Genomic DNA, 12766 nt, shown 5'->3' on the forward strand with positions numbered 1-12766 from the left:
TGGCAGGCACCTGTAGTCCTGGCTACTTGGGAGGCTGAGGCAAGAGAATCGCTTAAGCCCAAGAGCTGGAGGTTGCTGTGAGCTAAGTGAGGCCATGGCACTCTACCGAGGGCCATAAAGTGAGACTCTGTCTCTACAAAAAAAAAAAAAAAGGTCAGATCTATCCCCTTTTCCAAGAACTGTTCATAGCCTTTATCCATTTCTTTCCTGAGTAACTGTCCCTTCTTTATTGACTGTAGTACCTATTTTTGTGTTAGTGATAAAAGGCATGATAATAGCTTGTGATGTGAGTTACAAATATTTTTTTTAACCAGTCTGTTGCTTTTCTTTCTTTTTTTAAAAATATTTTAGAGACAAGGTCTTGCTCTGTCATGTCAGATAAAGTGCAGTAGGATCATTATAGCTCACTGCAACCTCAGACTCCTGGGGTCAAGCCATCTTCCTGCTTCAGCCTCCCAAGTAGCTGGGACTACAGGTGCAAACCACAGCGCCTGGCTAATTTTTCTTTTTTTTTGTAGAGACAGAGTCTCACTGCTGTACCGCCCTCGGGTAGAGTGCCGTGGCGTCACACGGCTCATAGCAACCTCTTAACTCTTGGGCTTACGCTATTCCCTTGCCTCAGCCTCCCGAGCAGCTGGGACTACAGGCGCCCGCCACAATGCCCGGCTATTTTTTTGTTGCAGTTTGGCCGGGGCTGGGTCCGAACCCGCCACCCTCGGCATATGGGGCCGGCGCCCTACTCACTGAGCCACAGGCGCCGCCCGCTAATTTTTCTGTTTAGTAGAGATGGGGTCTCTTGCTCAGGCTTGTCTCAGACTTCTGAGGTGAAGCACTCCTGCCTAGGCCTCCTGGAGTGCTAGGATTACAGGCATGAGCCACTGAGCCTGAGCCCCACTTTCTTTCTTTTTTTTTTAATCCTGTGACATTATGTCTTTGGTTTTCTTTCTTTCCTTTTCTTTTTTGAGACAGAGTCTCACTTTGTCACCCTGGGTAGAGAGCTGTGGTGTCATAGCTCACAGCAACCTCCAACTCTTGGTCCCAAGTGATCCACCTCATCCTCCCAAAGTGGCAAGCAGGACACCAGGCATGAACCACTGCGTCCTACCTGTCTTTGGCTTTCTGAAAGCCTTTTGGGTGGCGAGATTTTTACTTGTTCGCTGTTTTCTTTTAAACCTGCAGGCTTTTGAATCTCAAGGTTTTCTCAGTATGTGTGGATATGGTTTCATTGTTTAGCAGGCCCGGGCTTGGTTCGAACCTGGAACATGTGGCTGGCGCCCTAACCACTGAGCACAGGTGCCCAGCCTCTGGCTTTTTCTTGTTCATTATATTACTACATCAGCCTCAAAGTCTTCTTTCCTTATTTCAAACAAAATCATGTTACACTTAACTCAAGGTCTTTCTATCCAAATGATCTTTTTTTTCAAAAGACCTCCTTTGTACCCTTTGGGAGAGTATTAATGTTTGTCCTTAATGTCCTTAAATTAAGTCTTTTCAGGTCTAATCATTTATTCCTATTTTCTTTCATTTTTTTTTTTTTTGGATAGTACATGAGGATATTTCTGTTATATTTTCTAAAAGCTTACCTGCATTTGAAAATAATTGATTTTTGTATATTTATTCCACAATCTTTTTTTTTTTTTTTTGAGACAGAGTCTCACTATGTCGCCCTCGGTAGAGTGCCATGGCGTCACAGCTCAGAGCAACCTCCAACTTTTGGGCTCAAGTGATTCTCTTGCCTCAGCCTCTCAAAGCTGGGACTACAGGCGCCCTCGATAGCACCCGGCTATTTTTTGTTGCAGTTGTCATTGTTATTTTAGCTGGCCCAGACTGGATTCAAACCTGCCAGCCTCAGTGTATGTGACTGGCCGGTAACCACTATGCTATGGGCGCCAAGCCTATTTGACAGTCTTTTAATGTAGTCAGTTCTCCTACTGTTTAGTTTTTCAAATAATTCTCTTAAGGAAATAGATATATTTAAATAGTGATAGTTTTGTCTCTTATAATTTTTGATGCCTCTAATTTCTTTCTCTTTATTAGTTCCTTAGCTCATGTTTTCTGTCCAGTGGAAAATAGTGGTGAATGATAGTGAACAATCTTTGTCTTGTTCCTGACTTTGTGTTCCTGACTTTTGTATATCCATCTATTATTTGTGTGTGTGTTATCAAAAATGGTTGTTGAGGGCAGCGCCCATAGCTCAGTAGATAAGGTGCTAGCCACATACACCAAGGCTGGCGGGTTAGAACCAGGGGGCCAGCTAAACAACGACAACTGCAACAAAAAAATAGCTGGGTGTTGTGGTGGGCTGCCTGTAGTCCCAGCTACTTGGGAGACTGAGGCAAGAGGATCACTTAAGCCCAAGAGTTTGAGGTTGCTGTGAGCTGTGACGCCACACCACTCTATCTAGGGCAACAGCTTGAGACTCTGTCTCAAAAAAAAAAAAAACTGGTTGTTGAGTTTTGTCAAAGGCCTTTTCAGAATCTATAAAGGTAATCCTAGGGTTATTTTATATCCACCATAATGAATTACATTTAGAGTTACGAGTTATGTATTATCTTTACATTCTTCAAGTTTACTAGGGAAGTGTTATTCTTTTAGTGTGCTCACTGGGTCTCTTTTTTGGGGGGGATGTTTGGTATTCATGTTCATGAGTAGGATTGCTATTTTCTTGTGCACTATGTGTCACTTTTAATATTTATTTATTTTTTGAGATAGGGTCTCAAGCCATCGCCCTGGGTAGAGTGCCATGGTGTCACAGCTCACAGCAACCTCCAACTCTTAGGCTTAGACGATTGTCTTGCCTCAGCCTCCAGAGCAGCTGGGACTACAGGCGCCCACCACAACACCCGGCTGTTTTTTTGTTGAAGGTGTCGTTGTTTTAGCTGGCCCAGCGAGTTTGAACCCACCAGCCTTGGTGTATGTGGCCGGTGCTCTACCCACTGAGCTATAGGCACCACCTATGTGTCAGTTTTAGATACTGATGTTATCATTACATCATATAAATAATTTGGAAGTTTCCTTTTCTAAATTCTGAAACACTTTAAGATCCATTTTAGGGTGGCGCCTGTGGCTCAGTGAGTAGAGCACCGGCCCCATATGCCAAGGGTGGTGTGTTCAAGCCCAGCCCCGGCCAAACTGCAACAAAAAAATAGCCGGGCGTTGTGGTGGGCGCCTGTAGTCCCAGCTGCTTGGGAGGCTGAGGCAAGAAAATCACGTAAGCCCAAGAGTTAGAGGTTGCTGTGAGCTGTGTGACGTCATGGCACTCTACCCAAGGGCGGTACAGTGAGACTCTGTCTCTACAAAAAAAAAAAAAAAAGATCCATTTCTAAGATTTGGTAGAATTTCCTTGTGAGATCACCTGGGCTGGCGGTTGGGGTAGCAAAGGGCAGTAGCTCTTTCATTACTTTCCCTGTCCCCCCCCCCCCATGGTATGAGCTGTAGATATTTAGGTACTTTGAAGAGAAATATGTCCTCACTGAGTTAGAATGTAGCATTTTTCCTGATTTTCTTGATTGCATGCTTTTCTTCATTCTTAAGGGTAATAAGGAAGTTTTTGCAATTGGGAGAAATGTAATACAATATCTGTATAATACATATAAAATCTTACCAAAATAATCTTCGTGGGGGGGCAGGTGCAGTGTCTCATGCCTATAATCCTAGCACTCTGGGAGGCTGAGGTGGGTGGACTGCCTGAGCTCAGGAGTTTGAGACCAGCCTGAGCTAGAGCAAGACCCCTCTCTAAAATTAGCTGGACATTGTGGTAGATGCCTGTAGTCCCAAGGTACTCAGAAGGCTGAGGCAAGAGAATTAGTGGAGCCCAAGAGTTTGAGGTTGCTGTGAGCTATGATGCCATGGTACTCTACCCAGGGTGACAAAGTGAGACTCTCAACAACAATAATAATAATCTTCACGGAGCTTGGGTTTAGCCTCACCATCTCCTTCTCTGATATGCTAGGTATATAAAGATCAAAGCAGTCTCCCCAGATTCCTGAAATCAGCCTGGAGTTTCTATTTATCATGTTGCTCCGGGAGCATGCTTTTTCTGAGGGCTCTTCCAGTATTTGGTGGGAGATAGAAGTCACATGTTTCTAGCCCTGATCAAAGCTAAACTCAAGTCTAGAGAAAAAGGGATTGTTGCCCAAACAGCAAGAACTGTAATAACTGAGATTTCCACAGTCACGAATGACTTACTCCAGCTGGGTCCTTGGGAAAGCAAGGTTCTACCAGGATTGATGAAACCATGGGTTACTTGTGGGGGATGGAAGAGGGGAATTTTCTGTGAAAAAGAAAGAAAAAAAGTAAGAACTCGAAGCCCCTTCATAATGTGTGAGCATGTCTCACTGTGTGTATCCTCTTTGTGTCTGAGTCTGCCAGTCAGTGTAGCAGAGCGGTGTTAGGATATTTGGGGAAAATAGACCAATCGCCCAACTGCAAAGCTACCTCTACTTGTGGGGCTATCGAGGCAATCTGGAGAGATGAATCTGAATAAGACCTATCTGCCATGAAGGATGTCACTATCTGGTAAGCGAAATAATCACTTCTTTAGCAAACACATATTAATGTCTGCCCTGTGTCTGTTCCGGTGCTATCTGCTGAGATTTATTCTCTCCCTGTATTACTTTTAAAACCTCCCACTCTTGACAGTGTGGGCAGGACTTAAAGAGCAAGCACTTAAGGAAGCAAAGGCAAACCCGAGTAATCAGTGAGCACACGTGGCTGTGGGAGCCACAGAGAGGTCTCTGCCTCAATCACAACGTTCACTCATGCAGCTTTCTTTTTTTTTTTTTTTGTAGAGACGGAGTCTCACTGTACCGCCCTCGGTAGAGTGCCGTGGCATCACAAGGCTCACAGCAACCTCTAACTCTTGGGCTTACGCGATTCTCTTGCCTCAGCCTCCCAAGTAGCTGGGACTACAGGCGCCCGCACAACGCCGGGCTATTTTTTTGTTGCAGTTTGGCCGGGGCTGGGTTTGAACCCGCCACCCTCGGCATATGGGGCCAGCGCCCTACTCACTGAGCCACAGGCGCCGCCCCACTCATGCAGCTTTCAACGTGCACTTGTTTAAGGATGCCACTATACCAATTTCTATGTAGATGTTAGGACAATCTCATCCTGTCTTTGTCTCCATAACTCAGTAAGTCTAATTAAGGGAAGTTTCAGAAAAACATGGGGTACAGAACTAGGACTAGAAAACCATCTGCTAACTAGGAAAATCGTATTTCTGAAGCAAATAAAACAGACTTGGGAAAGATATAACTTAGCAAAATATAAATTTGTGTACCCCTCCATTCAACAAATGGTTCCTACACAACTACTCTGTATCGGGTCTACTGGGGGAAGCTATAAAAACATTGGAGACAAGGGTGGCGCCTGTGGCTCAAGGAGTAGGGCGCTGGCCCCTTTTGCCGTGGGTAGTTGGTTCAAGCCCAGCCCCGGCCAAAAACCGCAAAAAAAAAAAAACATTGGAGACAGAACCCTAACGTGGCCAGGCCGCATGGAGCTCACATTCCAGTGCGAAAGACAGACACATCTCTGGACGGTGACAGTTCAGAATGGTCAGAGTTGTAATGAAGGAAAAGCCCAGGGGGATGGGGAACCCTGAGGAGCCTACAGGGAGGGGGACAAAGGGAACTTTCACTCTGCATTTTTTTTGCTCCTTCATAAGATGAAGAAAAGACACATACCTCCTCACATCATGTATTTGAAAATGTCATACCGAAGTGGTTATTTATATTCTTGAGCAGTAGAAAATGCTTATAGGAGTCAGAGGGCAGAGAGGCCGAAGAAACATATAAGTTGCAAAATATGGTCATAAATCCTTCCCATCCCACAGTACACACCTCTTTGTAATATGACTTTGGCATTATTCCAAGTTGCAAAATATGGTCATAAATCCTTCCCATCCCACTGTACACACCTCTTTGTAATATGACTTTGGCATTATTCCACACCTCTTTGTAATATGACTTTGGCATTATTCCATGTCTTATTTCTCTAAGTCATGAATCTAGGTTGGCCTTATGACTTGCTTTGAACAACAGAATGTAACAGGGGTGACATTGGGCAATTTTTGAAGCCAGGCCTTTAGAGACCTTGCAGCATCCAATTTCATTCCCGTGGAATGCTGCCCAGAGGATTAGACGCCATGTAGAGGAGAACATTGGGCCCAGACAACAGCCAGTACCAACTGTCATAAGTGAAGGGATCTCAGACCTCCCAGCTCAGCCAACCCTTTTAAAGTTGCCCAAGTGAACACACAACCCACAAAATCATAAATAATAAATCATTGCTATTTTACTAGACTTAAGTTTCAAAGTGGTTTGTTATGAAGCAAAGACTGAAACAAATATGGTGGTGGCCATCTCAGATCAAGGCCAGGAATGTCCACGATTTGAAGCCAAATGGAGAGGAAAAAATTAGTATTCTCTTTTCATACTTTCTCATAACCATCTCCAGTCAATAATGTGACATCACCTTTTAATTTCCATGGCCCCGGTCAAAGCTCAGTGGCCAGTGCTTCAGAATAGACTCATCCCTAAGGAGAAGGCCTGATTGGATGTGCTCACTAACAAGGAATCACAATTTCTTCAATGGGAGAGATTGAATTAATTGTAACACGACACACCATAGAATGTTATACAGACAGAAAAAAGAATGAGAGCTGTATTAAATTTCATAATATATAGTTAAGTGAAAAAACAGTGCAGAGAAATGTAAATAATATTCTAATTTTGAAGGCGAAAATCTTACAACTGTCACTACAGAGGCAGAAAAATGAAGCTTATGTGCAAACAGAAGCAGAGATGAGAGACCATGTAGAAAGAGAGACAAAGAATGAGAAAGAGAAACAAAAAAAAAGAATGAGAAAGAGGCTCCATGCCTGTAGCTCAGTGGTTAGGGCGCTGGACAAGTACATCAAGGCTGGCAGGTTCCAACACGGCCTGGGCCTGCTAAACAACAGTGACAACTGCAACAAAAAAATAGCCAGGCGTGGTGGCAGGTGCCTGTAGTCCCAGCTACTTGGGAGGCTGAGGCAAGATAATCACTCAAGCCCAAGAGTTTGAGGTTGCTGTGAGCTGTGACGTCATGGCAATCTACCGGGGGTCAAAGTAAGACTGTCTCTAAAAATAAATAAATAAATATAAATGAAATACTGAATAGGCCAGGCCTGGTGGCTCATGCCTGTATTCCTAGCATTCTGGGAGGCCAACGCAGGTGGATCACCTGAGCTCAGGAGTTCCAGACCAGCCTGAGCAAGAGGGAGACCTGCCTCTACTAAAAATAGAAAACCTAGTCCAGAGCATTTTTGTTGTAGGGGCTCCCTATAGTCCAGTTACTGGGTGGGCTGAGGCAAGAGGATGGCTTGAGCTCAAGAGTTTGAGGTTCCTGTGAGCTCTGAAGACACCAAAGCATTCTGTCTCTAAAAAAATAAATAATAGGGCGGCGCCTGTGGCTCAGTCGGTAAGGCGCTGGCCCCATATACCGAGGGTGGCGGGTTCAAACCCAGCCCCGGCCAAACTGCAACCAAAAAATAGCCGGGCGTTGTGGCGGGCGCCTGTAGTCCCAGCTACTCGGGAGGCTGAGGCAAGAGAATCGCTTCAGCCCAGGAGTTGGAGGTTGCTGTGAGCTGTGCGAGGCCACGGCACTTTACCGAGGGCCATAAAAGTGAGACTGTCTCTACAAAAAATAAATAAATAAATAAATTTAAAGGGGCGGCGCCTGTGGCTCAAAGGAGTAGGGCCCCGGCCCCATATACTGGAAGTGGCGGGTTCAAACCTGGACCTGGCCAAAAAAAAAATTTTTTTTAATAAAATTTAAAAAATACAAGGAAATGTCTCGGCGCCTGTGGCTCAAGCAGCTAAAGCGCCAGGCACATACACCTGAGCTGGCGGGTTGAATCCAGCCCGGGACCGCCAAATAACAATGACGGCTGCAACCAAAAGATGGGCGTTGTGGCAGGCGCCTGTAGTCCCAGCTACTTGGGAGGCGGAGGCAGGAGAATCGCTTGAGCCCAGGAGTTGGAGGTTGCTGTGAGCTGTGATGCTACCGCACTCTACCCAGGGCGACAGCTTGAGGCTCTGCCTCAAAAAAAAAAAAAAAAAAACAAGGAAATGTCTTCAATAGGAAAACATTAAAATTGCTCATTTATCATCTCTCCCCTATTGTTCCTTCCTAGACAGACTACCTGATAAGGAACTCTACATTGTTGAGCTGCAATTCGAAATATGATAAGGTCCTTCCCGCACTCGGAGGAACGCAGGCGACCACAGCTGTAACTGCATTTGGGACCCTTAGGGGGTGCCGCATGGGGCTTGCGCATGCGCATGCCCTTTCGCACGCTAGGCGCTTCTGCGCGGGCTGAGACCTACGCATGCGCACAGCCTTCATACACTGTCAGGTTCGTTATTCTGGTATCGGTGAAAACCCTCTGGTGGTTGCAGAGCTCGCTTCGCTATTGAAGATGTCCGGGCTGCCGAGAGAGACGGATGTCCCAGAGATGGGCACAGCGAACGGCGTCAGCGACGTCCTGCAGGCAGCAGTAGGCGGCGGGAGTCGAGCACAGGAGGCCCGGGAAGGCCCAGCTGCCCGACCCATGGCGCGGGTACCGGGCCCTGCTCTCGGGCCCATCAGCGGCAGCGAGCCAGGCCTGCTGTTAATGCCAGGCTTGGGTCAGCAGACGTTGTTCCGCGAGTACCTGGATAATTGCTCCTTGGTCCCCGTCAGAATACTGCGAGATTTCGAGGAACGCCGCCGGCTGTTCGTGGAAGGCTGCAGGGAAAGGGAAGCAGCCTTTGATGCGAATCCCCCTCAGATGGACTTTGATGCTGTGGCTTTTACTCTGGCTCTGTCTGGTTCTCAGGGCGTCAGCCTGGCGGACTAAGGCGACTGATGAAATTGATGAAGAATCAAGTGACTCTTCGGATCCAAAGAAGAGGCCTGTGTCGGTGTAGTTATTGGGGGAAGGAATGCAAACAAGGAAGAGAACATGGCAGTGCACGGTTGAAAGGAGGAAGCACACTCGGTAAAAAAAAGAAATAGGCACTTGAGAATGTCGAAGCTTGTTTTCAAAGAGATCCTGAGACACTTCTGACTCACTCCTTTGTTAGCGATTCTCTATTCCGGCATTTGTGGAAAATGTTTCAAGATTGTTTCAACACCGTAAAGGATAGAGGATGGTTTTGCAAAGATTAGCGCTAAGAAAAATTACCCATAAATGGAACCTGCAGAAATTAACCAAGATGATGAATGAAGTTAAGGAAATACGGTTGTTAAGAATCCAGTTGTGGGGCGGTGCCTGTGGCTCAAAGGCAGTGCGCCGGCCCCATATGCCAGAGGTGGCGGGTTCAAACCCAACCCTGGCCAAAAAAACCACAAAAAAAAAAAAAAAAAAAAAAAAGAATCCAGTTGTGGCTGGCCCGGTGGCTCACGCCTGTAATCCTAGCAGTCTAGGAGGCCGAGGCAGGTGGATTGCCTGAGGTCACGGGGTTGGAGACCAGCTTGAGCAAGAGCGAGACCCCTGTCTCTAAAAAATAGCTGGGTGTTGTAGGCAGGTGCCTGTAGTTCCAGCTACTTGGGAGGCTGAGGCAAGAGAATCGCTTAAGCCCAAGAGTTTGAGATTGCTGTGAGCTGTGACGCCGTAGCACCCTACTGAAGGCGACATAGTGAGACTCTGTCTCAAAAAAAAATCCAGTTGTGTCCCAGTTACTGGGATTGGAGGATTGGAAGGCTATTGAGAGAACTCTGAAATTTTACAATCTGTTCATCTCGTGTCGGTCAATAACTCTTAAGTGTAAGACTAATGTTGGTGTTTTCTTTGGTACTTTAAATGAATAGTAAATATTCAAATAGAAGAAAAAACACATAGTATAAGATAACTATTAGGCAAGTGTGGAAATGTAGTTGTTTTGTTAATTTTAAACTCCTTGATTTATTCTAGAATATGTCATCTATTTGCAAGATTCCAAAAACAAAGTATCAAAAGTTGGCCTGAGAAATCTCTCTCATATGCCTGTCCACCATCTGCGAAATTCAAAACTATTCCTAATAGGTATCATTGAGGGTTTTTTTAATTAATTAATTTATTTTGGTTCTGTTTATTTGTTCTAAACGTCTTTCGACATTTGCCTAATGCTTATGCAAATAAATATCAGTCTAAATATTTTGCATTTTTCCTTTCTTAAATCAAGGTAGCATATAACCTCTTTATCTCTCTTTTTTTTTTTAGCAACTACAATGTAAGACTATTGTAATATGATGAACTAGTCATCCTTTGGACATCTGGGTTGTTTCCAAAATGTTTTAACATTTTCTATATTTTTATATGTGTTTACTCATTTTCCCTAGAGTAGACATCTGTAAGTGGAAACTCTTGACTCAAGGACATAATGCATTGGTTTTTTTTTATAGCAGTAAAAATTTTATAGCAATACCTAGCATAATGCATAGGTATTACTAGCGCGCTCTCCTTGGGACTCTACCAGCATACCATCCATTCATTCAGGCAGTGATGAGTGTGCCTGTTTCTCCACAGCGTGGCCAACCAGACCTGGTTTTGGGAGAATCTGACAGTGAAAAATGGTTTCTCATAGTAGTTTTAATTTGCATTTATCTAATTATGATCAAGGATATATGGTTTCAAATATTTTTTTTATTTTGGGTTAATTTGAGGGTATAAAGAATTAGGTTACAGTGTTTGAATTTGTTAGGTATAGTCCCTGTCATGGTTGTGTTCCTTCCCCAGGAGATGTGCTATGTACCCCCACACTGTGCCCATTAAGTGGGAGCACACCAACCCCTTCCCTCCATCCCTTCACCCCATCCCGCCCAACTTGAATTGAGCTTTTCTTTGTTGTGGACCTGTGCTAGATCATCTACTGGCTTCATATTAGTATTGAGTACATTAGATACTTGCTTTTCCATTCTTGTGATACTTTACTAAGAAGAATGTGTTTAAACTCCATCTAGGTTAATGCAAAAGATGTAAAGTCTCCATCATTTTATGGCTAAATAGTATTCCATGGTATACACATATCACAATTTGTCAGTCTATTCCTGGGTTGGTGAGCATTTAGGTTGTTTCCACATCTTGGCGATTGTAAGTTGATCTGCGATAAACAATTGCAAATGTTGTTCAAATTCTTACAAACCATTTGTTTTTGCTTCTCAATGAACTACCTGTGCATATCCTTAACTCATTTTTTTATTGGCTTGTAAGTTTATTTATATATCAGTCATTAAAGAAGTCAGCCCTTTGTGATGTGAGATGGAAATATAGTTTCTCAGTTCTGAATGCTTTCTGATCTTTTTGTCATGGAAAAAAACGTGTGTTTTTCTTAATGTACTTTCAATTATTTTCTTTTATGGCTTCTAGACTTTTAAGTAATAGTTAGGCCTTTGCCACTCCAGAATCACGAAGAATGGGTGGCGCCTGTGGCTCAAAGAGTAGGGTGCTGGCCATATACCAGAGGTGGTGGGTTCAAACCCGGCCCCGGCCAAAAACTGCAAAAAAAAAAGAATCATGAAGAAATACTGTTAAGTTTTAAATATTAACTTTAAAATGTTTATTCCCTTGGAGTTTTCAGGTTACGGTATTTTCACCCGCATTGCTCTCCTTTGCAAAGTCTATTTGGGTTTTTGTTTATTTTTTCTATTGAGGAACGTTAGGATCAACTTGACTAGTTTCAGTTTGGGAGGTTGTTTGTTTTTTGTTTTAATTTCAGTGTGCTTGTTCATTCTTCTTTGTTTGAAGTATTCCTTTTTTTCTTCTTCCTCTGGCGGTGCTGGCTGTTTTTGATGTTGTTAGTAGAGATGGGGTCTTACTCTGGCTCACTGCTGCTCATATGGGTCTTGAATGTCTGAGCTCAGGCAATCCACCCGCCTCGGCCTCCCACAGCGCTGGGACTACAGGCGTGAGCCACCACGCCCGGCCGGGAAGTTGTTTGTTTTTTTATGAGACAATCTTACTTTGTCACTCTCTGTAGGGTGCAGTGACTTCATAGCTCACAGCAACCTCAAACTCCTACGTTCAAGCGATTCTCTTGCCTCAGCCTCCCTATTAGCTGGAATTACAGGTGCCTGCCACAACACCCAGCTATTTTTTTTGTTATTTAGCAGACCCAGGCCAGGTTCAAACCCACCAGCCCTGGAGGGCTCATGACTATAATCCTAGCACACTGGGAGGCTGAATGCCCTAATCACTGAGCTACAGGTACCCCTAGTTTCAGTTTTTACAAAAGCTGTTAGTATGTTTACTTGGATTGAATTAAATTTATATCCTTTTGAGTGAGAACATCTTTATGATGTTATCTTGCTATCCAGTAATATGATGTCTTTCCATTTGTTCAGGAACTTTTCCATGACCCTGAATGTAGTGGGTTTTCTTCTTTTTTTTTTTTCTTAAGACAGAGTCTTACGGGCGGCGCCTGTGGCTCAGTGAGTAGGGCGCCGGCCCCATATACCGAGGGTGGCGGGTTCAAACCCGGCCCCGGCCAAACTGCAACCAAAAAAAAAAAAAAATAGCCGGGCGTTGTGGCGGGTGCCTGTAGTCCCAGCTACTCGGGAGGCTGAGGCAAGAGAATCGCTTAAGCCCAGGAGTTGGAGGTTGCTGTGAGCTGTGTGAGGCCACGGCACTCTACCGAGGGCCATAAAGTGAGACTCTGTCTCTACAAAAAAAAAAAAAAAAAAAGACAGAGTCTTACTATGTCACCCTTGGTAGGGTGCCGAGGTGTCACAGCAACCTCAAACTCTTGGGCTCAAGCAATTCTCTTGC

At 44.5% G+C, this 12766-nt stretch overlaps 1 protein-coding gene across 1 annotated transcript; it reads left to right on the forward strand.

The window, feature by feature from the left end:
* Window positions 1-8145: 8145 nt before the first annotated feature.
* Window positions 8146-12384, forward strand: EID2B (EP300 interacting inhibitor of differentiation 2B). Its single transcript, XM_053604826.1, has one exon. The coding sequence runs from the start codon at window positions 8369-8371 to the stop codon at window positions 8876-8878; it is 510 nt and encodes a 169-aa protein (XP_053460801.1). The 5' UTR covers window positions 8146-8368; the 3' UTR covers window positions 8879-12384.
* Window positions 12385-12766: the final 382 nt, after the last annotated feature.

Source organism: Nycticebus coucang, chromosome 10, assembly GCF_027406575.1.
Source record: "Nycticebus coucang isolate mNycCou1 chromosome 10, mNycCou1.pri, whole genome shotgun sequence".
Taxonomy (NCBI): domain Eukaryota; kingdom Metazoa; phylum Chordata; class Mammalia; order Primates; family Lorisidae; genus Nycticebus; species Nycticebus coucang.

Bases quoted from the DNA above. Each gene is read 5' to 3' on its own strand.
- EID2B (XM_053604826.1), top strand. From the start codon at position 8,369: ATGCGCACAGCCTTCATACACTGTCAGGTTCGTTATTCTGGTATCGGT.